This window comes from Micromesistius poutassou (assembly GCF_964030765.1).
Source record: "Micromesistius poutassou genome assembly, chromosome: 2".
NCBI classification, from domain to species: Eukaryota; Metazoa; Chordata; class Actinopteri; order Gadiformes; family Gadidae; genus Micromesistius; species Micromesistius poutassou.
This window is the reverse complement of record NC_140272.1, coordinates 22,845,426-22,871,028: the sequence shown is the minus strand read 5'-3', so window position 1 is coordinate 22,871,028 and position 25,603 is coordinate 22,845,426. Positions and strand designations below refer to the sequence as shown.

General features: G+C 48.7%; 3 protein-coding genes across 4 annotated transcripts; 1 reads left to right on the top strand and 2 right to left on the bottom strand.

The window, feature by feature from the left end:
• Nucleotides 1-229: 229 nt before the first annotated feature.
• zbtb40 (zinc finger and BTB domain containing 40) lies at nt 230-12,073 on the top strand. Its single transcript, XM_084463498.1, has 13 exons — nt 230-319; nt 1,017-1,167; nt 1,422-1,687; nt 1,910-2,095; nt 2,416-2,633; nt 3,216-3,405; nt 4,947-5,345; nt 5,717-5,923; nt 6,360-6,524; nt 7,347-7,561; nt 8,897-9,056; nt 9,940-10,259; nt 11,221-12,073. The coding sequence occupies exons 2-13, from the start codon at nt 1,019-1,021 to the stop codon at nt 11,419-11,421; spliced, it is 2,676 nt and encodes an 891-aa protein (XP_084319624.1). The 5' UTR covers nt 230-319; nt 1,017-1,018; the 3' UTR covers nt 11,422-12,073.
• Nucleotides 12,074-14,957: 2,884 nt separating this feature from the next.
• LOC311338270 (type-2 ice-structuring protein-like) lies at nt 14,958-16,756 on the bottom strand (the record flags this gene model as incomplete). Its single annotated transcript, XM_084463497.1, has 2 exons — nt 16,369-16,756; nt 14,958-15,231 (listed from the first exon to the last, which is right to left on the bottom strand). The coding sequence occupies exons 1-2, from the start codon at nt 16,734-16,736 to the stop codon at nt 14,958-14,960; spliced, it is 642 nt and encodes a 213-aa protein (XP_084319623.1). The 5' UTR covers nt 16,737-16,756.
• Nucleotides 16,757-22,658: 5,902 nt separating this feature from the next.
• Nucleotides 22,659-25,017, bottom strand: cyb561d1 (cytochrome b561 family, member D1). Of its 2 annotated transcripts, XM_084463808.1 has the most exons (4): nt 24,944-25,017; nt 24,495-24,776; nt 24,328-24,365; nt 22,665-23,216 (listed from the first exon to the last, which is right to left on the bottom strand). In XM_084463808.1, the coding sequence occupies exons 2-4, from the start codon at nt 24,658-24,660 to the stop codon at nt 22,710-22,712; spliced, it is 711 nt and encodes a 236-aa protein (XP_084319934.1). In that variant the 5' UTR covers nt 24,661-24,776; nt 24,944-25,017; the 3' UTR covers nt 22,665-22,709. The 2 variants fall into 2 exon arrangements, with proteins under 2 accessions (XP_084319933.1, XP_084319934.1); XM_084463807.1 differs by having other exon boundaries at nt 22,659-23,216; nt 24,495-25,010.
• Nucleotides 25,018-25,603: the final 586 nt, after the last annotated feature.

Here is a 25,603-nt window from a genome sequence, read left to right as displayed (position 1 = left end):
ATAGTATATAACATATACACACTAAAATATACAAATCTTATAGAAGCATTCAAAAAATGTCAAGACCCCTGAAGATGTGAAGTTCAGTGTATTATTTACACAAAACCAAACAAGGTTTGTGTGAACGTCCATAAAATGTCTTTATTTAAAACGCGTTTACCCGTAGGTCATTGTCGTTTACGCATGCGCGTCTCATCTCGCCCGTGTGTTTTTTTTTTTCCGCGATGACGCCATTTTCAAAAGACCGAAGCTTTATTGGGATCCTACGACTGTTCATCGATGAAGTTTAAATAAAGAATCGGAGCGTTTGAATTACAAGGTAAAATGGAGTGGAGACACATTTTATCGACGCAGTCGTGTGTAAAACGTTCATTTATTCTCCTAAACTAGTTATTATTATCATTATTCAAGCGGTATCCGACCTCCTCCCTGGTAGCTGCAGAAGCTAACTCAAAATGCAACCTTCCCCACAGTGGGGTTAGACTAAACCAGTTAAACCACACTGGTTTGCACTAGACCAGTTAAACCACACTGGTTTGCACTAGACCAGTTAAACCAAACTGGTTTCACTGCAGTATACGACCAGCCCATGGGTTCGAGCAATAGCTGTATTGGTTGCCACTTACTTTTCGCATTTCTCCCAAGACTAATAAACTACCTCCCGACAATGATGTAGCTCTGTACCTCCCCACCACCACCACCAGTTAAGGATGGGATGGAATGAGCAGCCCTCCCAGCCGTGCACAAACGGACAAGGCCTCATCACTGTCAATATAAGCTATTGATAGCCATAACACTGCACTACTATCTTAGCAATGCATGGGAATTTTTCTACATTGTTTCTGGCACTACTTTTCAAACCTTGGGCGGGCAGGGGTTGCAGGTTCTGTTTCTGAATAGAAGTTTCTGAAGAGGATATGAATGAAAGGACGATGAAGCCCCAATGAGCTGAAATGGGTGTTCATGAAACCGTTGAATAAAACATTGTTGTCGTCTCTTGGTGGCCTTCTGCACAGGCATGGATCTGACCAACTACAGCAAGCAGCTCATGCAGCAGCTGTGGGCCCTGAGGACAGAGGGCAAGTTCTGTGACTGTACCATCTTAGTGGGCGACACGCCCCACACCGCGCACAAGCTGGTCCTGGGGGCCACCAGCATGCTCTTCAGGTACACCCCCCCAGCACCTCTGTTGCCTCTGTAATGGGATCAGTGCTCTGCCTTCATTGAGGTGTATTAAACTCCTTTGGTTTTGTGAATGGTGCGATGAAACACGCTCACACACACCATGACCCGCTTCTCCTGTTGACTGTTGAAAGCAAACAAACACCTGATTGCATGTGCTGCTTACCACGACCCGATTTAAGATGTGCTTTATTGGACCACTTGAATTGAGCGCTTTTTGCTTTGTTTGCGCCCGTCAGGTCTCTCCTGGAAGGCTCTGACACCATCTCCATCGACACGGCGGTGGTGTCGTCGCAGGAGTTCGCCTGCCTGCTGGACCTGGCCTACACGGGCAAGCTGCCCACGGGCAAGCACAACGTCAGCCGCGTCATCGCCTCCGCAGACAGCCTCCAGATGTACGACGTGGCCGTGCGCTGCAAGAACATCCTCAGTAGGCTGGTGGGGGCCCAGCCCAGGCCCCCCGCAGCCGCTGCTGCTGTCCCCACCGCCCAGACAGAGCCTCACAGCCAGACAGAGCCTCACAGCCAGACAGAGCCTCACAGCCAGACAGAGCCCCAGGACCAGAACCAGGCTGAGCCCCAGGTCCAGGTCCAGGCTGAGCCTCAGGTCCAGGCTGAGCCCCAGGTCCAGGCTGAGCCCCAGGTCCAGGTCCAGGCTGAGCCTCAGGTCCAGGTCCAGGCCGAGAGGGGCACGCCACCCTCAGCTCACCCAGCATCTCCGGCTGAAGACCAGGGGCAGGAGGAGGCTGTGAAGGCAGGAGGGCAGGAGGAGGCTGTGAAGGCAGGAGGGCAGGAGGGCATCGAGGAAGTGGAAGAGTCTATTGGCCAGAGGGGGCGTGCTGGGTCGAAGAGGCCGGGCAGTGTGGAAGCGCCCAGCCCTAAGATGCCTCGTATGGACGTCCCGGGCTCCCACGGTGGGTTCCTCTGGCTCACGTGAGGAGTCACACGGCACCACTGGACGACCAGCTAGGCAGTACTTGTCTAATTATTTAATGAATATTAATCTTGTTTTATCAATTGCATTTGCCTGGTTCTAAATCATTTGTGCCCACGTTTCAACTCACCAGTTTGGCTAATATGACTTGAAAGTCGGATGTAAATTTCTATCACAATGATCATGGGGAAATTGAATCGATAGGTTTATTTATTAATGAATATATATGGATTTAATACAGAACGACTGACGCTGTGTTGATGTTGTTCTGGTTTTGACCCTCTGGCTGCGTTGAAGCAGACCAGGACGCGTCTGGGCCGCTCCGTCCACTGAAGGAGTCGTCAGAGGTGGCGCCCGCCGCCCCCACGCCTCCTCCTCCTCCTCCTCCTCCCGCCTGGACGCCGGGCGCTCTGCTGGAGCGCTCCGGGGAGCTGCTGGAGCTCCTGGGGGGCGTGGCCTCCCTGGCGGAGCTCCTCCCCCGGGCGGCGGCCGGCTGCCTGGAGGACCAGGAGAGAGCGGTGAGAGGGGCGTGGCCGCACTGTGTACCGCGGCCCCGTCTACACAAAGGGAAAACGCTGATATTTCCACGCGGTTTGGCCTCTCATTTACACGAAAATCCCGTTTTTTATCACAGAAAACGATTTATTTCTAAAAGCTCCGGCCAAAGCGGAGATTTCTGATAACGCCGGTTCTGTGTTGTCGTGTCAACGGGGAGAAACGGGGTTTTAGGTTCTCAAGCGTCACATTATGCGCCAGTCACGTTTTCAACTACAACCGTTTTCATCTAGTTTCAACAAGTTTTAGGTTTTTGGACTTTTGGTGCCGTTAAAGTAGCATTAATAATCGTTTACTTCTTTAACGGCCCCGACAATCCAAAAAGCCAGTCGAAACTAGATGGACAAAGTGTGTAGTTGAAAACGTGACGCAGCTTTTACTTCTCCGCCGCCCACAGAGTTTGTTATGTACGATCGTTCATAAACCCTGTGTTGTTCCCCGTAGACGTTTGACCGAGGGAACCGGGGCCTCGGAGGCGGGACCTATCCTCCAGAGGTCTGTGTGTGCCTCCAGGGTGCCTGACGCCTCCGTCCTCCGTCCTGCAGGTGGTGCTGGAGTGCTGCTCAGGGGAGGCCGCCCCCGCCGCCGCCGCCGCCCGGCTGGTGTCCCGGCTGAGGGAGGGGCTCCTGAGCGAGGGCGGGGCGCTGGCGCTGCTGGCCGCCCTCCAGGAGGAGTGGCCGCCTGCGTGCGGCGCGGGCCTGCTGGCCCTCCTGGTGGAGCTGGAGCCCGCCGCAGGTAGGTCCTCCGAGAGACGCTGGGGGTCGCAGAGACGGGGGGGCAACGACCACGTCTCTGCAGGGAGACGGGCGAGGCGACAGCAGCGCTGTGTGAGATTGTTCCGCAATTTAAACGAAGACGAAGGTGCGATGTATTTTATTTTATTTCCGTCATCGGAATTCCGATTTTCCGTCTCCATGGAGACCAAACTGGTCCTAATGGACCGGTGTTCAGTGATCAAAACGAAACCGCGTTACAGTGCAGCACGTATTTCCCAGAGCTGTAGCGCATCGTAAGACACGCCAACCCCGCAGGACCCAGAGCGCAGACCCACCAACACCCCCGTCTCCCCGGCAACAGGCTCTGTAGAACTGCCTCAAGGATCCGCTTCAACACAAAGTTTGTCCCTACTGCAGTCCGTACAAAAGCCCACTTTAGCTCAGCCCGGGAGCCTCCTCTTAAGGTGTTCAGTGTACTATGCACCACACGCACTGTGCACTGTGTTTAAAGGTCCCGTGACGTGCCACCAGGTGTGGTGTGATTGGCCGTTAGCTGCCCCTTATGACATCACAGGTGGGCGTGTCCACCTAGATGTGTGACGGACAGATGAGCAGCGTTTGCTACGGTCCACCGGGTGGGCTGGTGGACTGATCTATCCAGAACACAGCTAGGTGGACACGCCCACTTTCTGCCCGTTATGATGTCATAAGGGGCAGATTTTCAAAACGGCTTGTAACGGCTGATCACACCACACCTGGTGGCATGTCATGGCACCTTTAAACCTAAAAGAAGGAACTTCCTCTCTGAGGACCAGACGGTACCATCCAGCTACATATGTAGCATGGAGTTTAGAGGCATGGAGATGAATGCACTGTGTCTATCCAAGTCAAGTCCAGAAACATGTACAGACCTTAAAGGTGCCATGACACACCACCAGGTGTGGTGTGATTCGCCGTTACAAGCCGTTTTGGAAATCTGCCCCTTATGACATCACTGGTGGGCGTGCCCACCTAGATGTGTGCTGGACAGATCAGTCCACCAGCCTACCCAGTGGACCGTAGCAAACGCTGCTCATCTGTCCGTCACACATCTAGGTGGACATGCCCACCTCTGATGTCATAAGGGGAAGAAAACGGCTTGTAACGGCCCATCACACCTCACCTGGGGGCGTGTCATGGGACCTTTAAACACAGTGACCCTCTCATGGGGCTTCATCGGCCCACGCTACACAGCTCCCCCTGGAGGCCCAATCACACGTCAGCCCCACGCTACTCACAAACCGTTTACCGTTTTAGACAAAAAGCGGTCTCTGAGTCGCACGGCCCCTCTGCACAGTACACTGCACACAGGGGCCCCTCTGCATAGCACACTGAACACAGGGGCCCCTCTGCATAGCACACTGAACACAGGGGCCCCTCTGCATAGCACACTGAACACAGGGGCCCCTCTGCATAGCACACTGAACACAGGGGCCCCTCTGCATAGCACACTGAACACAGGGGCCCCTCTGCATAGCACACTGAACACAGGGGCCTCTCTGGTGTGTCTGCGTCCTCCAGGGTCCACCACTGAGGACCAGGAGGCAGGAAGCGACGGCACCAACGAAGAAGACGACAAAGATGCAGACTATGAGGACGAGGACGGGAGCGCGAAGGAGGAGGTGAAGCGTGAGGCCGCCGCCGCCGCCTCGGGGCCCGACCCCGACGGCCCCGCCCCGCCCCAGCCCTACTCCTGCCGCTGGTGCAAGAAGGGTTTCGCCTTCAAGTGCCGGCTCCGGGCTCACCTCAAGTGCTGCGCCCTGTCGCAGGAGCCCAAGCACCAGTGCCCGCAGTGCTCGGAGCGGCTGCCCACGGTGCGGGCCCTGCAGCGCCACCGCCTGGACGCCCACGCCAACGCCCCGCAGGCCAAGAAGAAGGTGGCCTGCGACCTCTGCGGCCGCACCTTCGCCCACCCCTCCGGTAGGACTCTGGTTACCTCTGGTTAACTCTGGTTACCTCTGGTTAACTCTGTTTAACTCTGTTTAACACTGTTTAACTCTGTTTAACTCTGTTTAACACAGTTTAACTCTGTTTAACACTGTTTAACACTGTTTAACACAGTTTAACTCTGTTTAACTCTGTTTAACTCTGTTTAACACTGTTTAACACTGTTTAACACTGTTTAACTCTGTTTAACTCTGTTTAAAGAGTGTTAAAACCGACTCCTGCAATTATATTTAGATGAATAAATTAGTTGTGACTTCTAAGCACTCGATACCTTCTTGCATTGTTTCACTGTGTCACTGTTTCACTGTTTCACTGTTTCACTGTGTCACGCCCCCTCTCTCCAGGCATGATCTACCACAAGCGCACGGAGCACTTTGAGGAGAAGCCTTTTGCGTGTGACGAGTGTGGGACCAAGTTTGCTGCCAACTCGTCCCTGAAGAACCACATGAGGCTGCACACGGGCGAGAGGCCGTACCGCTGCAGGCACTGCGACATGAGCTTCAGCGTGGCCGCCGCCCTGGCCTACCACACCAAGAAGAAGCACTCCGAGGGTACGCACACACACATGCATACACACACACATGCATACACACACACGCACGTGCATACACACACACACAAACATGCACACGCACGACCCCATGAGCTTCAGCATGGCCACATCCCTGGCCTTCCCCCCCCCCACACACACACACACACACACACACACACACACACACACACACACACACACACACACACACACACACACACACACACACATGCATACACACTTTCATTTTCACACACTAAATCCTCACTAGAAGTGTCCTATCCTACACATAGGCCAAATATGTTGAAGGATGTCTATTTGAATTTGTGTGTGTGTGTGTGTGTGTGTGTGTGTGTGTGTGTGTGTGTGTGTGTGTGTGTGTGTGTGTGTGTGTGTGTGTGTGTGTGTGTGTGTGTGTGTGTGTGTGTGTGTGTGTGTGTGTGTGTGTGTTCCAGGTAAGATGTATGCGTGCCAGTACTGCGAGGCGCTGTTCGCCCAGTCCATCGAGCTGACCCGTCACGTGCGCACGCACACGGGCGACCGGCCCTACGTGTGCCGCGAGTGTGGCAAAGGTTACAGCCAGGCCAGCGGCCTCACGGTCCACCTCCAGACCTACCACAGTGAGCACGCACACACACACACACACACACACACACACACCTCACGGTCCACCTCCAGACCTACCACAGTGAGCACGCACACACACACACACACACACACACACACACACACACCTCACGGTCCACCTCCAGACCTACCACAGTGAGCACGCACGCACACACACACACACACACACACACACACACACACACACACACACACACACACACACACCTCACGGTCCACCTCCAGACCTACCACAGTGAGCACACACACACACACACACACACACACACACACACACACACACACACACACACACACACGGTCCACCTCCAGACCTACCACAGTGAGCACACACACAACACACACACGCACACACACACACACACACACACACACACACACACACACACACACACACACACACACACACACGTCCACCTCCAGACCTACCACAGTGAGCACACACACACACACACACACACACACACACACACACACACACACACACACACACACACACACACAAATCTGCCCCTTATGACATCACAGGTGGGCGTGTCCACCTAGATGTGTGACGGACAGATGAGCAGCGTTCGCTACGGTCCACTGGGTGGGCTGGTGGACTGATCTATCCAGCACACATCTAGGTGGACACGCCCACCTGTGATGTCATAAGGGGAAGATTTAAAAAAATCGTCTTGTAACGGCCAATCACACCACACCTGGGGGCACGTCACGGGACCTTTAAGGGAGGATCTGTTGAGTGAAGAGACACACGGTGGTTCAATGTGCGTGTTTGGAACACGGTTCAGAGCTGCGTGTCGTGTCCGCCCCAGACATCCTGGAGCCCCACGACTGCCAGAAGTGCCGCCTGAGCTTCTCGTCGGTGGAGGAGCACAGGAAGCACCTCCAGGACAGCCACCCCCGCGACTTCCACAAGTGCCCCGTCTGCCACAAGGTGTTCCACAGCGCCGCCCTGCTGGAGAAGCACAAGGGCACGCACTCCGGGATGAAGCCCTACAGCTGCGACCTCTGCCAGAAGTCCTACCAGGTAGGGCCCCGCCGGGCCCCGGCGGCAGGGACCCGCCGGGCCCCACAGCGGCTCTGGTTGGAGATCAGACGTGTGGGGAGGGGGTGGACGGGAGGGCTGTAAATATTAATCGATTTGTATCGATTAATCGATTATACAGCCGACGATTCGATGCGTCGATTCGTCCACAAGAGTATAGATTATTTAAAAAATATATAAATAAATATATTTATTTATTTATATAATATATATTTCTATTTTTACAGTGAATAGGCTAATTGCCGTACTAGACCTGCACAGTGAGCACTAAAGTGTGTATAGAATACTGTTTCTGTATTCTCAATAAAAGGTAAATGATTATTTTTTTTGTTGATTTATTTGATAGATATTATATTAATAGATATAATGTAAAAAATATTGAGTATCGGATCGTATCGAATCTAATCGTATCGTGGGGAATTCTGAAGTATCGCAAATAATGAAATTGTTGGCTTAAGAAATCGATATCGTATCGAATCGTCATGAAGGCTCAGATTCACACCCCTAGTGGTTGATAACCGGAAGGGTTCAGGTTCGATCCCCGGCTCCTCCTAGCTTTGAGTGTGGAGGTGTCCCTGAGCGAGACGCCCTCACCCTGACTGCTCCTGACCCGCTTGCTGTCGCCCTGCGGGGTCCACTCCGCCGTCGGTGTGTGAATGTGTGCATGAATGGTCGTAAGTCGCTTTGGATCAACGCAAAATCCCCTAAATGTAAAGAAAAATCACTTTGTTGTATTCATACATCGTGTCTATTGTTACGTTATATTGAAATCAAGCTTTACTTTTTTTTAGCTAATGGATATGGGTATGTCGTTCACAGTAGCACAGGATTGAATTAGTAGTACTTGTGGTTGGTTTTGTGATTATTGTAGTAAAAGAGTGGTAGAAGGAATCCCTGAACGTTACATTATTTAGCAGAAATCACTCATACATGTCGTAGATATTTCAATAGAAAATGCTTTTACCAAAATGATAACATTGTTAACAGCATTATGTGATGTTATGTTACAAGGTAGTTCAGAAGAAGTTTAGAGTACATGATCAAATAACCCATCATACCTCTGTAACCGTCATCAAAGTGGCTCTCATCAGATCCGTTCTCTTTGGCGACACCTGTGGTGAAGACATGTAATCGCTCCCATAGATCCCATCACGAGTTCTGATATCAACACTAGAAAAGGCTTTCACCAATGGGCCATTGGCTCCTGGTCAGCCCCATTCAGCCGTCCCCCACACGGCCACTTTGAGGCCGTCACCGGAAAACCCGTGTCTGTGATTGGCTAACAACACCTTCCTGTCCGTCCTCTCGGCTCTCCAGCAACTGTCGGGCCTGTGGTACCACAACCGGACCAACCACCCGGAGGTGTACGCCAGCCAGACCAGCAAGTCCCTCCGCTGCCTGGTGCAGTGCGACGTCTGCTTCAAGTTCTTCCCCAACGCCGGCAGCCTGAGCGGCCACCAGGCGCTGGAGCACGCCGGTAAGCCCTGTAGCGCCCCCCCCCCCCCCCTGCATCAGACACGCCCCCCCTCACCAGACACGCCCCCCACATCAGACACGCCCCCCCTCATCAGACACGCCCCCTCACATCAGACACGCCCCCCCACATCAGACACGCCCCCCCCCCCCCCACATCAGACACGCCCCCCCCCACATCAGACACGCCCCCTCATCAGACACGCCCCCCTCACATCAGACACGCCCCCCCCGCATCAGACACGCCCCCTCATCAGACACACGCCCCCCCCCCTCATAAGACACGCCCCCTCACATCAGACACGCCCCCTCACATCAGACACGCCCCCCCCTCATCAGACACGCCCCCTCAAGACACGCCCCCCATATCAGACCCCCCCCCCCCCCCATCAGACCCCCCCTGTACCCGACCCCGCGGCTCCTGGCTGGAGCGGTCCACGTACGCAGCATTCAGTCCATCAAATTCAAACCATCTAAATTTTTTCATTTAAATTACATTTTCTAATAGCCTGGAAATCCAGAGCCACCTCTAGAGAGCTGTAGGGTCTGGCAACCAGTGATGAAAACGGCCCGACTCCAGGGGCGGCACCAAGCATGCATTTGAAAATATCACTGCACGCAATTGGATAACACTACTTATTACTACTTATTATTATTATTATTATTATTACTACTTATTATTACTTATTACTACTTATTACTACTTGCTCGTTCCCAGAGTGACTCGCTGGGTCACTCTGGGAATTGTGCTCTCTCCAGAACTCTGGGTTTCCAGGGTCATTTTCTAACGGATGGTGGATCATTCTTTCCCTTAATGTTAATTAACCGGCGGTTCCTCCACGTCCCCGTGTACCGATGCTCACCTCTCCCCACCTCCCCGTCGGCAGACTCTCCGGGGGCGGCGGCGGCGGCGGCGGCGGCGGGGCGCTGCCCCTACTGCCCCGCCCTGCTGGGGGGCGAGGAGGAGCTCCAGGAGCACTGCGCCCGCCAGCACTTCAGCCCCGGGGGCAAGGCCTTCAGCTGCTCCCTGTGCCCGCTGCTCTGCCCCGGGCAGCAGCAGCTGCAGGAGCACTACCTGGCCTGCCACGTGGAGGCGCTGGTGGAGCAGGCGGGCCGCGGGGCCGCCGACGGAGCAGGAGGAGCAGGAGGAGGAGAGGAGGAGGGAGCAGAGGAGGAGGAGGAGGAGCCCTTCATCTCGGACGGCGCGGTGAGAGACCTCACCTCGTCCTCTTTGCGGTGGTGGGACGGCCCCTGGCTCACACAGAGGCTGTCCCACACATGCTGACCTTAGCTTGATGTCCAGCCTGTGATCCCGTTGTCCTCCAGAGCCGCTGTCACCCTGACTCCTCTGACCAGCGCTATCCTCTCTGTGAACGACAAACCGACTGGATCAGTCATGGCTCCACGACGACACTAGTCAGAGGAGCCGTCGTGGGCTCTGTGGAAGGATAACACTTATATATCGAATATAGATCTGTAGGTCTTGTAACGCCACACTCAACACCCTCAAATATTGTGGCTTTCTGTATTTTTTGAGCATTTTCTGCATGTTTTCCCTGCGCCAGAGTGGCTCGTCTGCATGCGAGCGCAGTTTGATGGTGTGATTGGAAGGAGGAGATTTCTTGGCTCTTGTTTTGTGCCAAACAGGATTGTGTCGGTGTTACGCATTATTTTGTAATGTTCTGTCATCAGATACAACTGTGGACAAATGACACATTCATTTCTTTAAGACCCATCTGAAGCCCCCTGTCAGTATCCATCTGGATAGAGTTGACCTGGGCATTCAGATATGGACGTACCCGACCTTAAGGGTCCCGTGACACGCCACCAGGTGTGGTGTGATTAGCCGTTACAAGCTGTTTTGGAAATCTTCCCCTTATGACGTCACAAGTGGGCGTGTCCACCTAGATGTGTGACGGACAGATGAGCAACGTTTGCTACGGTCCACTGGGTAGGCTGGTGGACTGATCTATCCCAGCACACAGCTAGGTGGACACGCCCACCTGTGATGTCATAAGGGGTAGATTTCCAAAACGGCTTGTAGCGGCTAATCACACCTCACCTGGTGGCGCGTCACGGGACCTTTAAGACCGGCAGACTGCGACGAGGGCCGGAGCGTGGCCGCGCGTCACCCCTCGTTCCAAAACGTTGTCTCCCGCTCCCCCCAGCAGGAGATCCCGACGGAGCCTCTCCTGGACGCGGCGGAGTCGGTCCTCTCCCTGGACGCGGCGCAGCTGGCCGGCCCTCAGCAGGTGTTCGTGGCCCTGGGGGGCGGGGCCGGGGCGGAGCTGTCAGCAGACATGGTGGCCGTCAACATGGACGACCTGCTCAACGGCACCGTCACTTTCATCTGTGAAGACAAAGCGTGAGGTCGGCCACTCAGGACCCGACACCTTAGGACGACCGCGCCTTCCCCTCTCAGGAGCCGGAGGGCTGCGGGGGGGTCACAGGTCAAAGGTGACCTGGTGTGACCCAACACCAAAGTCTCATCTCAGGGATGGCAGCGAACATGTCCCAGAAATGGAAACAGCATTCTGGGCCTAGACCGGGATTTGCATTTCTCTTTTTTACCTGAAACTGTGCTGTCCATTTAATTGGTGGCCATTTAGGTTGATACGTTCAGATAGTTTTGACCAAATTAAAAGGAATTATCGAAAAAAATCGCTAGGGACAACCAGGTTCAGCAAATATATATGGTATATATATGGTCATTTCTGTCCTGAAGAGAATGCATGTTGGGTTGGATCACATTATGCAAGTTTCACAATTGTGTGATGTGGATATTGAACACTGCTTGTAACATCATCCATCTCTACAAGACAATAAACTGCAGTGATCAACCAGCCCGTGTCCGGGTGTCGGAGGAGCCCAGCGCCGCCCCCTAGGGGGAGTGGGGCAACATAACCACCTTGTAGGCCAAGGTCACCACCTCTGGTTCTGACGAGGAAAGGTTGAAATGGGCTTCTACAGAAGAATGGATCAGGCACAAAATAAAGACCTTGTTTATTGTGTAATGCACGATTAAATACGATAGTCCTATTCCCACAATGTTGAAAATGTGTACGTTTGAACACAGAACTGCCAAACTCGTATTTACCAATGAGTCGGGAAGCAAGCTGCTGCTGTTATTTTTCAACATTTATTAAAACATGCATAGCGAAATACAAGAAAAAGTCTGCTCAAGGTGAAGTCTCACACTGAAACGTTGGTGCGGGACATTGCCCTAACACAATCTCAACCCTTCTTCAACCATTGGTCAGCCAGTCAGGGGTAAAAACAAGTACTTTAGGAGGACATACGTTGACTTGAGGCAATTGCCCCACTAATTACGGCTGCAGTGTTCTCGCTAGATCGTGACCAATAAAAGATTGGTTTGCATTAGTCCCGTAGACACAACATGGTGGGAAAAGTCCAGGTTTAAGAACCCTGAAGTCCTTTAAGACCAGGGCCCGGTTTCCTGAAACCTTCTTAAAGCCTTCTTAACGCTACTTAATTGCTACGAATCTCTTTCATACGTCGTTCGTTGGTAAGGTTGGTCTGAAGCGCTTGTAGAACCTTCTTAGCTCTACCGTAGTGATGGTTCAGCTCCTGACGCTAGTCGCCGCCACTACATTAACCTTTAGAAATCCTTGTTGTGCATGGAACTGCCACAGGCAGTGTTGTGTTTCACCAATATACAGTACAGTACATATACGGTACAGCAGGCGAGGTCAGCTCGACTCGCTTCCAATAATTAAAAAAACTTCAAAAGATTATTGTATTTATTTTGCAATTCAAAAATGAACAAAACTGTCTTCGAAATTAAGGAAATGATACTGGGAAACGAATAAACCATTGTAAACAACGAGTGAACTTAATAAGCAGTCGAAAGACTTTTCAACCACCACCTCTTTCCCTTTTCCCAGGTAGCAAAAAGCTAAGCAGTCTCAGCATAAACAGTATTATATAATACGCTAAATAAACTATTAAAAATTTAGCTTTCATTTCAAAATGTCTATTTTCATAAATAATAAGTCAGACACCTTTGTAAACATAATCAATAGCCTAATTTGAATGGCTGCGACAGATGTAATTAAGGATGTGATTGCCTCAATCTCCTCTGCTGTTTCTATATATATATATATTTTCTTTATCAGTGTAGGCTATGCTATGTTCGCCAATGGTTAAATAAATGTTTAGGCCTACTAGAAGGATTTCGAGCAATGTTTTATTCGCAAAGACTGCAGTATTTTTTAGAACGCTGTTTTAGAACGCATGCACCTGCACCTGCGCATGAAATGGAGAATCGATCTCTGAGCAATCGATTTCAGCACGTTCTTTCTGGACAGCGCCGTTTACGAACAACGTAAGCAGTGTTTCCTAAGAAGACTCTTCGGGAACCACGCCTATAGAGGTAAACAACGTTGATACGTCTAAACGTAGGAGTCTTCGTAGCGTGCTAGGTGCGGCCCCGGGGCCTCTCGCTGCAGATCTGTGCTCCAGGCTGCAGGGGCTGGAAACACAAAGGCCTCTTGGCCAAATTCAGTGCACGTCCCACGGCCGGCAATGAGTTAGCGCTGTTTGAACGGAAACAATAATTGCAAATCCTTTGTGAGATAAACCCACAAAGGGAAGAAGGGAGCAGAGCAAGGATGGACTTCTAAATAGATATGTGCCAATGAGTAAGTCTGTGCAAAGGCCACTGACCTCTGCCATTGCCTCAACCGTGTTTTTCCTGCCAGCATAGAAAAAGCAGGATTGGTTTCTAAAATAAAGACCTAGCTTAAGCTTAAATTTCTTTACAAAATGTTCAACGTGAAGATTAAAAGTGGACGATCAATTAAAATACCTAGATACTTACACTGTGACACGAATCCAATCTGATTGCCCTGCAAGGTTACAATGTTGGAAAGAGAAGCTCATGTTTTCCTGGCTTTGGAAAACCTCCATTTAGTTGTTGTAGCATTCAACACAATTTCAGATCCAAAAACCGTGACTCTACAATACCAAACGCACAGTGTGAATAATAAAGTGATTGAGCAAGGGTGGCGACACAGCAGTACATGGAAAAGATGTTCTGATGCACATCTGGGCTGAATATATAAACACCAGGGCCCAGTGGGGCCTAGCCAGTGTAGAAGTGAGTGACGGTCAATGGGAATTCTCCATTAAATCAACATTGTATCATGGTCATTTTCTGATGGTGGACAGAACACAGCTTTTCATGGCATTACATTGATTAAATCTTAATTTAACCTCAATGTCTTTTCAGATATAGGTCATTTCCTCTTGCCCATTCCTTGCTTAGAGGAAAGAGGGTGCCCACTTGATAACCCCAATGATATTCTGCTTACTGCATACTACTGTATTTACTGCTGTTAGTTGGGCTAGTTGCTGTGTGTTTTTCACCTTTGGTTGGTAGCTTAGTAGCCAATGTGCTTATAAGGTTGGATTGGTCAGGGGGCATTGTCACTACCTGGAGCTTGCACTTAAACGGAGCCTGGGTCTGTTGAAGGTGGCATTGCTGTTTTTAGGCTGTGATAGCCATAGGATAGGATAGGTACATTGTATTGTGTTTATTTATTTATTTTTCTTTTCTTTTCACCTTTGGTTGGTAGTTTGGTAGCCAGCGTGCTTGTAAGGTTGGTTTGGACAGGGGCCTCTGAATATGTGTTTTCCTTGGATTTTGGCACAAGGGATTATAACATCTGATCCTGTGTATTAATGAAATACTGTGTCCATGCCACTCGTCATGTAACCAGCCAGGTTCACTTAAGGCCTTTCCCACAAAGTGGGAGTCAAGTCAAAGTCAATTGCTGGGCCAACATCACAGGCACCATTAGTGATTTACTAAATTAAAACATGCAGCTAAGTTCAGCAACATGTATGTCTTGCGCCCGTTCACACACGGCACAGCGATGCTGGACTACGGGCCGAGAGACCGTCCAGCAGAGGGCGCTGATGCACACTGAGAGGAGCTGCCGTCCAGCAGAGGGCGCTGATGCACACTGAGAGGAGCTGCCGTCCAGCAGAGGGCGCTGATGCACACTGAGAGGAGCTGCCGTCCAGCAGAGGGCGCTAATGCACACTGAGAGGAGCTGCCGTCCAGCAGAGGGCGCTGATGCACACTGAGAGGAGCTGCCGTCCAGCAGAGGGCGCTGATGCACACTGAGAGGAGCTGCCGTATTTCGGAACCTGTCCTGTTTCCAGGAAAAAAAAAAAGTTTTTAAAAAGTTTTAAAGGAGCAAACTTGTTTGCCATCAAAATAAGCTCTATTGATGTTGTTTTCGCCAACTGCCTATCCTGTAGATCTGCTGTGCAGTGCATTGAGCAGTTCAAGGACTGGATGGGTTTCCGCTGCCAAAGATCAGAGACTGAAAGTTAGCCAACACATTGAGTCCCTCTCCTTAAAAACCACAAACCAATCTTGGTTTTATTATGGATTCAGATTTAAATGTCAACAGCCACAGCACGTCAGTGGTCCAGTGGTCCTGCTATCACCTGAAGAACAGAACAAGACGAAGAGGACTCATGTCCAAACAAGAATTAGAAAAACGTGTCCAGGCCAAATAAATCAAAATTAATTATTACTAGTACGTTTGATTATCTTAATGGCGTCTCTGCAGGTCTTCCAAAACATGTTCTAAGCAGCTACAGCTGGTTCAGACCGCAGCTGCTGCAGTTTTAACAAAGACCAAAACATTTGAATGCTTTACACCAGTTCTAGATTGTTTATAGCAGGTGCTAATACATTTTGACCAATTTACCAATCAAATCACAAGCAGTCATCATTACTTATGCAAATTAAAAATATGATTTCATTGTCCAGTTTTGTTACGTAGCCTATAAGTCAGTTCGATGTCTTGTTCATTTAAATATATTATGATATTATTGTGGCGATCAGGGTCGTGTTCGTTGAGTTGTGCGCGATATGATGTGTGTTTCATGTGAGTGTGTGTGTGGTGTGTTTACATAAAGGCAGTGGCACTGTCTGGTCATTCCTGGCCCAAGTTAATAATGTTCATAATAAATAATTATATAGATATAGATGTAGCCTATATAAAAAATGTATGAAAACTGAAAACATTCAGTTTCATCCACCTCTTGTTTGTAATGCAATCTTAGTCAATTCAACATGAAACGTCTTTTGATTGGTCATATTTTTAATGGTTCAAATAAACAGTCATAGACCAACTTGACAGGTTTAACGAGCTTTACAAACAAAAGAAAAATGAAATTTGCACCTCCAATCATGCCATTGGCCGGACTTTCCATTCGAAAATGTTATGTTGGCACAATGTTCCCCTTCAAACCCGTTGTTTGGCTGTGAAACTGACCAAAAAGTAAAGTCTCTTGGGGACCCGTCGCTCCACATCCAGAAGCCTTCTTTATGGACATCACTGAATCCTATCCAATGGTCCCCTCTGGTTGGATCAAAGTTCTCTATCAGTGTGGCAATGAAGCTCATTTCGTCGGAGCTATGGATAGAGACCAGGTGTGCGTCCAAAGACCGGCAGTAGAGCTCAGCACCGGCCCAGTTCAATTGGCTAGAAACATATCTGTAGCAGTCGGTGCCAAAGCTGTACCAGAACGGCGGACAGGAGCCGCGCTGGAGCCTCACAGTGGAGTCAGGGGAAGGCTTGGTGAGCGGACCTGCCAGGGCGAGGGCGTGCAGGCCACACAGGAGAACGAAGCGCAAGAACATCGCTGGACTCTTTCACTCTATTGAGCTCTGTCTGGAAATGTGTGAAGAGGTACTGAGGAAGGCTCTCTTTTTATGGGCTTGATGAAGGACATCTGCATGATGCAATGGATCACATGGAGCCAATAATCAGAGTTTATGCAAGACAGAACACATCCAGCGGTGCCAGCACAGGTGGCAGGTTTCACATGAAACCTGTAATTTAGTTGAATTTGGCCACAACTCAATAACAAGTAACAGTAATTTAAGCAGTAAAAAGCTGCATATCTTCAGCAAGAAAGGCTCCACTTTGAGGGTGAACATGGGAAAGATATTGCTTTCATGTAATCTTTTTCATATTCTTCTTTGAAGCCGGAAAAAATAGTAACATTCTAATCATCCACATCTACATAATAACATGTTTACAAAGGAGTGACTATTGTGAGAATGTTGGACAAGGGACAATGACTGATGCATCACAAATGCTAGCCTGTAATCTGTATTTATATATCTTTATTTCTAATAAACACAAACACACAGACATAATATTTTTTGACATGAGCAGCTCACTTAGCACATCCTCTGCCATCTAGCGGCCAATATTGGTCAACAAGTATCAGCTTTTTTGCTTCAAAATTGAAAATAGACAAACAAATCTTACAAACTGAGTAGCATCGATGAAAATTCCTGCAATTTATTCTAAATTGAGTTCAGTCCTTTCCTGTAATAAATTGGACACCTAACTCCATAGCTACGCTCACGCTGATAATCCGCAATCGGTTGGCTTCACTTCAATAGAACATTTGTGAAAAGTCCAGCTGGACTAACAAGTCCACTTTTAGTGTTTTTGTTGGTCCGATGAATAAAAATGAGGGCTGTCAAATGAACGCGTTAATTTAGATTGATTAATCACAGAAGAAATTACGTGTTAAAAAAATAGTCAAAACAAAGTAGCCTATTGTATATTTTTTGCCTGAAATGCATTGCATCTTGAGTGAGATGGAAATGTTATTAATTTGATCTTAAATGCACTGTATGTTAATGAAAGACATGTTTTAAATAAAAGAGACATTGAACTTTTAAAGTCTATTATTCATTGAATCACTCATGTGCCATAATTTATTTGAATTCAATTATTTTTAAATACTTTCTCGGCAAAATGTAAGTATGTGATTAATTTAGATTAATTAATCACAGAGCCTGTAATTAATTAGATTAATCTCTTAATCGCTTGACAGCCCTAATAAAAATGGATCCTGTTGAATAATTGTCAACAACAACATACAAAAGTGCTAATTAAACTGAGGGGTTATATTGAGAACCTCTGGCTGTCACTTTTTATTCGATATTCGAATATGCATTCGAACATGACGTGAAATATCCGTAGCCTATTCAAATAGGCTATATATAATCAAATCGGTTTTTAAAGTGCCATGTTGTGTAGCGCATTTTTTTTTACAGTCTTTGACCGTTTGTTTTTTATTTTATTGTTTGCCATCTCATCCATTCGCGGGCGCTCTAATCAAGCGGATTATGGTAGGCTATAGCCTGTTTCTAATCAAGCGGATTATAGTAGGCTATAGCCTGTTTCTAATCAAGCGGATTATAGTAGGCTATAGCCTGTTTTGAAAATGGATAACGCACAGAGCAGCCAGCCTGAGTGGAAAATTGCGACTCCAAGTCATCCCCGCTGACAGCAACGCGCTGCATTGGTGGAAAGACACGGCTGCAACAAATACCCGCTTCTCTCAACATAGACACGCACATACCTGCGTGTGCCAGGCACGTCTGTGCGCTCTGAACGTGTGTTCTCCACCGCAGCAGTGTTGTGCAAGTTCACACTTCACATGAATTAGTTCAAAGTTCAGTTAATACAAAATAAATGAATAAATTCACGTCCATAGTTCACCAATTCAGTTTTGAACTAGTTCATGTTCAGTTCATTAACACTTTTTTTTAGAAACCAAAGAAAAACTGTGGGAGTGAGTATTCTGTGCTTATCTTTTAAAATGAATCCTCTCCATTACCAGCTGCCCATTACTACAATCTCAGATTATTGTGGATATTATTTGTACACCTGTTTCATTCATCACAACTAAGGCAGTAACTCTATTTAATAAACATGTCATCTGGACCTAAGCATCAATTCAGAATGTCACAAAATCTGAACTAGTTCAAGTTCAAGTTCTTAAGTTAAAAATATGTTAAGTTCAGTTCAAAGTTCATAGAAAAACTAACGTTCAATGAACTAGTTATTTTGAACTAGTTCATGCATAACACTGGTCTGCACCGCAGGTAACACGTGAATAAAAAGAGAGCCGCACTTGATCCAGATCAAGTTGATAGATTTGTGTTTCTAGCAAACAACATTAAGAAATTGATTTCTTGCAGACATGCTATAGGCCTTAGTACTCCTGCTGCTGTCTTCTGTTTAAGTTGTCACGTCATTGTTTGCGCTGGGCAGTTCCGATTCTGTGACAGGATATGGCCCAAGTCCTGTTTATGTCTCCTCTTTATTTATTTTTTTTTATTTTTTTTGGGGGGGGGGCAATATATTCAAATACATTGCTTGATATTCGATATCCATTTCCAAACTTGATTTTTCTCAAAAGTGACAGCCCTCAACCTCATGGCCTATTTAAAATGGGAACGACCACAATGAAGTGTTCAGAATGCTTTAGTCTTCAGACAGGTTGGTTGCATTGAAGGAAAGGTCTCGTGTTTTCAGATGTTTGTTATTCGTTCTAATGGGTATTTGCAAGTTTGTTAGAATCTCATGAAAACATGTTTTTATCTAAAGTAGGCCTACTTGTGTGACAAAATATCTTTGCAGACAACCAAAGGAGAGCAGTCCAGCTGCCGACAAGTGAAGGGCCACGAGTCACGACCACGCCCTCGGTTGCTCCGTTGATCAATTGCTTCCTTTAGGGTTGTTTTAAGGACAGGTTTGTGAATGCCCGTAGCCAGCCATTCTGAAGCAGGCAGGGCGATTCTAAATGAGCCAAATACCCGAGACAGGACCAATAGTCAACATTTCGGTGTCAACCACTCTATTACATCCTACCTAGACAAACCAGAAAGGGGCTCAATGTTCAAAATACCGGAATTGTCCTTTAAGTCGCTAGCCCCCCGCCCCAAGAGAAGGGCCACTACCGACCCCTCAAGCCGCGTTCACACCAAAAGCGACGGGGCGGCGCGACTCGGCACCTGGAACGCGTCTATACGTTGATTTTGTATGGGGTCGCGCCGCCCCGTCGCTTTTGGTGTGAACGCGCCATCAGTTGCTCCGTTGATCAATTGCTTGAAGAACAAAAGGGGGTCGGAGGTCGACGTCTGGCAGGGAGGAGGAGGAGAAGAGGATGAAGGTGAAATATATTGATCAACTAAACTGGGGGTCAGAGAAAAGGATCTGGCAGGGAATCCATTGTTGTGCCATGTTCAGATGTTCAGATGTTCTTCAGGACAATGTAGAGTTACATACGTTATTGAAACTTCAATATGTTTTGTGTTTATTTTAATTCACCAAGACCTTTAGAAGGGAAATAGAATACTGTATTTGGCCATTGTCATGACTGTATATTTCAGTTTGTATACAAGCTCTAAACTTGTTTGCATGATATAAAACATAAACATGTTGCCCCAAATTCCCACAATGAAGGAGAGGACACGGTCTTGTTAATGTGTAGATATATGATAATGCTTGGAATGTTATTATTTATCTGATGTTTAAGAAAATACACAATGTAAAAAAGTTGAACACAAAGTAATATGTTTCCCCTGTGCGCCCTCAAAATGTGGATAGCTGAAGTATTTCCTAAAGCAACAATTTTACTATGTCAAAGTTTTATTGAAACAGAATCAATTACAGCTTTTGCATGACATGCTAATCAGGCTTTTTCGCTTTAGGCCTAATGTTAATATTGTTCATAACTACTTTGTTTATAATGTGATAACCAATTCTGAGTAGCCAATGGGATAAACAACGACTGGAGGTTTGGGAGGGAGGCTTTGAGGGGGCTCAGCCTTTTCCAGGGGGAGCTTAAGCCCCTCTAGCCCCCCCCCTCGCACCGCCGCTGCCCGCCCCACAAATGACTGAACGGTTTAGGGTCCCAGTATATCACGGTATATGAGCGTTCACTATGTGAACCCTCAGACCTCTAACATCAACTGGGACCCGTCAGCTCATTGTTCCCAGAGTGAAACAATACCTGCAGGATTCAGCTGCTATGCGCCAGAGCTGGAATAACGCCATGAAGACTGCGCTAAACCGTGTTTTCATGTCTTTCATGGATTATTTTAAATCCAGTTGTTTAATGTCTTATGCACTTTTTGCAATCCTGTTTCATTATATTGTATTTATGTGAAGCACATCGACTGCCTTGTGTATGAAATGTGCTGTATACATGAATTTGAATTGACTTTGTTCAAATGATGCCTATTTAAAGGTAGAGTATTTATAGACGTTGACAGTAGAGTTGGTACGGTGGCCCCTGCTGCTAGCTGCTAGGTGCTAGCATGTGGTGTAGCCACGATGCTAGAGGGACCGCTGTAAGGAGGTCACAACGAATAGATCAATTGTGTTCATCTGCAAATAATGTCTTCCAATAACCTGTGGATTGCACAGAAGTATCAAATAGCCAAAGTAAACGGAGATCCTCAATTTGGGCTCATCCCTGTGTTCCCTGCTTTGTATGTGACCGGGAGCAAATGTGTTTTTTGTAGGCAGAATCCGGAAGAATCATGAATATTAGGGTTACGGTTAGGGTAAGGGTTAGGGTCACGGTTATGGTTAGGGTTAGGAGTCTGCGTGCAAGTTTGTCGTGACCGGGGAACATCGGACCCGGGGAACATAGGTACGCTCCCCTCAATTTATAGCATTTAGCTCAATTCACTGCATGCATTATACACGCTGTCCCTGCTGCTCATGCATGGTACTGCAGTCTTTTCCCGTCTCCCTCTCTAGAACAGCTCCAGCCCCCGTCTCACTCTCTAGAACAGCTCCAGTACCCGTCTCCCTCTCTAGAACAGCTCCAGTGTGATGTTCTGTAGGGAGGTTTGGGGGCTGCACCTGGGCACCGAGTTCGGTGCTTCTACACTGGAGCTGGAAGACCAACCGTTTGATTGGCAAAATATTAGATTTCTGTGTAGCGGTGCCCCGCCCCCCTGCCACGCCCCCTTTAACGAGATGTTCCACGGCTCTACATCCTTCACCGAAGGAAGGAACACAAAGGAACCTAGTGCTCTGGAACCCCATTAACACTTGATGCTAGAGATCACACTTGGCGCTAGTTATGAGGAGCATGGGAAGTGAACTAAGCATTTGGTGCTTAGTTTTGACAAAAGAGAAAGAGGCAACAGCAGACGAACATTCAAAAAGCGTTTATTTGGTAGGTAGGACACAAAGGTCTCAGCAGTGGCAGCCCGTTCAGTTGCCAGCTTTGAATAAATAAATCCTTCTGACCTGAAGGTTTTGTCCTGATAAGCACATGTTAAAAAAGGGTTTATTAATATACAAACTGGTCTTCCAAATCATGTGATCTCATCAATTAAGTCTGCCATTGTTGGTGAACTTTAAATTCTCCTTCACTTGACTTCATAACAATGGACGAGACCTTTCCACTAGACACCAACTTCACCAAGTTTGCCGTTTTAGATGCAGACCTTTGGCTCATTATTGCAAATAGTATCATGATTTTGTCTACTAAACTATTTGATTGATTATAAAAGCTAGTAAAACCAAAGGAAGATTTTCCTTAAAAAACAGCATCTCCATTGAACAAAATCATGTACAGCAGGGCAAACTAACTAGTGTTATTATTATGAGGTAGAGAGCAAAATTAAAAATACAATTTATGCTGGCTAGAATCACTCATAATGCCCCGTCAAGAAAAGTTTAATAAATTACAAAGTCAAGCAGAGCATTGACAGAGCTGTGCTTTATATATGCACACACACACACACACACACACACACCCACCCCCCCCCCCACCCACTGCGCTAGCTGCTGCTCTTCTTGCGCGGCAGGTAGGCGTTGGTGATCTGGTTCATCACCACGGCGGCGGGGACCAGCGGCAGCAGGAGGAACGCCCACCAGGCCGCGCCCCGCACCGTGGCGCTGAACCAGTCCGAGAACATGGCCGACACCACGGTGGCCGTGGCCAGCAGGTAGGCCAGCAGGCCGCAGGTGGCGTGGTACAGCTTCAGCCGCTGCGGCGACACGGGCACGCGCAGGCACTCGGGGAAGAGCAGACACAGCCCGGCCGCCAGCTGGAAGAGGGTGGCGCTGAGCGTGGCCACGCCCAGCAGGCTGTGCCAGGACGCCAGGTGGGGCAGGTCCGACACGTTCTTGCTGGCCACGATGAAGGCGGCGCCGGCGCCGGCCGCCGCCAGCAGCAGCGTCTGGAAGAACCAGTGCAGGCGCACCTTGCCCGGCCGCGACTTGAAGCAGAAGGGGCTGCCCTCGGCGGAGAACAGCAGCACGCCCTCCGTCAGACACAGGCAGTACTGCGGGGGAGAGGACACCGGGCTCTGAGGCGTGGTTCTTCAACGGCCACGCGGCCGGACCGGGCGGCCGGACCGGGCGTCCAGACCGGGCGTCCAGACCGGGCGTCCCGGGCGGGCCTCGGCGCGGGTTAGGCCCGCCCTGGACGGACCAGCCTGTCAGTCACGCCAGTCTCTGATTCAACTGGAGCTTACAAACTTTCCCTCTCAGACTACGTTAAAATGGCATATATAACAAATTTTTTTTTTTTACATTTCTCCCCCGATCAAATCAGACGGAAAAAATTGTGCCCCCCCCTCAAAGCAACGTAAGGCCCCGCCGCTAACCTGTGTCTGGCATCGGGTCTGCACATAGCAGCAACAATACAAGATAAAGTAAATAATAGAATTACAAATATGTCTGGCTTGGGTGTCTGCCCACCTAGGCTGGAACAAAGTGCCGTATGAAAGAGAAAACCGCCTGCATCAAGACACACTGGAAACCAAGAACCACAGTGAAACTAGATCCCTGTGGCAGAGCGTTCAGTGTGATGGTGGTGAGGAATTGGATATGCACCACTCAGAACTTAAAGCTTACAAGATGCTTGCTTGTCAGGGCAGGTCTAATCGCCAGTAGACACACTAGCAAGTGAGTAATATCTCCTTGAGGAAGACTCAGGTCCCTGATAGAACCATCATGTGATGCGAGGAGAGGGACATTTAACGTGCACACAACCAATCAACAGTATTGTTGTATTGTTACAACTTTAAACCTAACATGGTGAAACTGTACCATCTTGAAACTAGAATCTTGAGGCCTGTCACTTAATCCTGTTCTGGTCCCAGCAATCTATTATTCACAATGGAAAGCCCCGGGAGCCAGAGAACACAAGGAGGACTTAACAAAAGCTATCGCCAGACCAGAGTAAGACGAGATTCCTGGAAAGCTGCTACAGGACTAGGAAATGTGATTAAATACTTTAACACATTTCTTTCTGAGAAGCAAAGTCGAAAAGCACTCCAATCAATCGATTGGTGCCGTGCCCCGTTAGGGGGAGACATGGTCTTGTCGCATCAGAGCCAGTGTAGACAAAACACAGTCACATGAGGCGCAACAAGAATAGTTTTGACTTACCGCAAATGACATGCACACAGGATGCCAGGAAAATAGACCTTGAGGAAAAGATAACAGAATAGGGATTATGATATGTCATCACATCGTGAACAATAGGCTATTTACGCGCACGCCTAGTTAACTGCAGCGTACAATAAGTACTACTCTGTTGAAATGCGTCCACCTACTTGTTCCGGGACGAGACAGCAGAGAGATGAGCAGGGTGAGACCCAGTGCAATGACATGCGAGGCTGTCACCGAGAACCGGCGCATCCACACGTAGAGCCAGAAGTCGTGGACCCCGGAGCCCGAGCCCTCCGCGGGCAGCGGGCTGTACTCTACGTCGGACGGCATCTCCTCCGCCGTCTAGACGCGCTCCTCACCCCGCGGGACATGGCGGAAACGGGTCTCCCCGGCGTCCACCCACATGGTGCTCAAACACAGCACGGAGTGTCGGGAAGGACACTAAACTAAAAGTATACAGGCGAATGTCGGTCAAACCATCCAGGACACCATGTCCCCTCCGATTAAGTGGTTAGACAAAGTCTTTCGTGTCCCCATTGAGCCTCTCGCAAGGGACGGATGATCCAACACAGCTCGAGCGGAGGCTTCCTCCGCCGGTGGGACGGAAACTCACCGATCGGGTGGTGGGACGTCGGCTGGATTAGGGTGGGGCGTCGCTTTGATAATCTCGTCCCGACTCACTTCCTGCCTCCGAGGCGCTTTGGAGACGGAGGATCCAAGGCGCAGGCCACGCGCGCAGGACGCACGCAAAGCGCTTCCGGGATTGTAGCGTCGCCATCACAACGACGCGTCAACAACCGATCACCGGATTGACATTTCTTAAAACCAATAACCTGGTTTAGTTCTTAAAACCAATAACCTGGTTTAGTTCTTAAACCAATAACCTGGTTTAGTTCTTAAAACCAATAACCTGGTTTAGTTCTTAAAACCAATAACCTGGTTTAGTTCTTAAAACCAATAACCTGGTTTAGTTCTTAAACCAATAACCTGGTTTAGTTCTTAAACCAATAACCTGGTTTAGTTCTTAAAACCAATAACCTGGTTTAGTTCTTAAACCAATAACCTGGTTTAGTTCTTAAAACCAATAACCTGGTTTAGTTCTTTAAACCAATAACCTGGTTTAGTTCTTAAAACCCACTGATTACCTGATTTAGTTCTTAAACCGGTTCTGTAAGGCCCTCTTAAACCGGTTCTGTAAGGCCCTCTTAAACCCGTTCTGTAAGGCCCTCTTAAACCCGTTCTGTAAGGCCATCTCGCCAGCACCAGTGGAAAG

Excerpts from the sequence above, each read along its gene's own strand:
- zbtb40 (XM_084463498.1), top strand. The coding sequence starts at position 1,019 with ATGGATCTGACCAACTACAGCAAGCAGCTCATGCAGCAGCTGTGGGCC. Across the intron at positions 2,096-2,415 it reads GGACGTCCCGGGCTCCCACG|ACCAGGACGCGTCTGGGCCG; the intron begins GTGGGTTCCTCT and ends GCGTTGAAGCAG. Across the intron at positions 9,057-9,939 it reads CCAGGCGCTGGAGCACGCCG|ACTCTCCGGGGGCGGCGGCG; the intron begins GTAAGCCCTGTA and ends CCCCGTCGGCAG.
- cyb561d1 (XM_084463808.1), bottom strand. The coding sequence starts at position 24,660 with ATGCCGTCCGACGTAGAGTACAGCCCGCTGCCCGCGGAGGGCTCGGGC. Across the intron at positions 24,366-24,494 it reads GCTGTCTCGTCCCGGAACAA|GTCTATTTTCCTGGCATCCT; the intron begins GTAGGTGGACGC and ends CTTTTCCTCAAG. Across the intron at positions 23,217-24,327 it reads CTGTGTGCATGTCATTTGCG|TACTGCCTGTGTCTGACGGA; the intron begins GTAAGTCAAAAC and ends TCTCCCCCGCAG.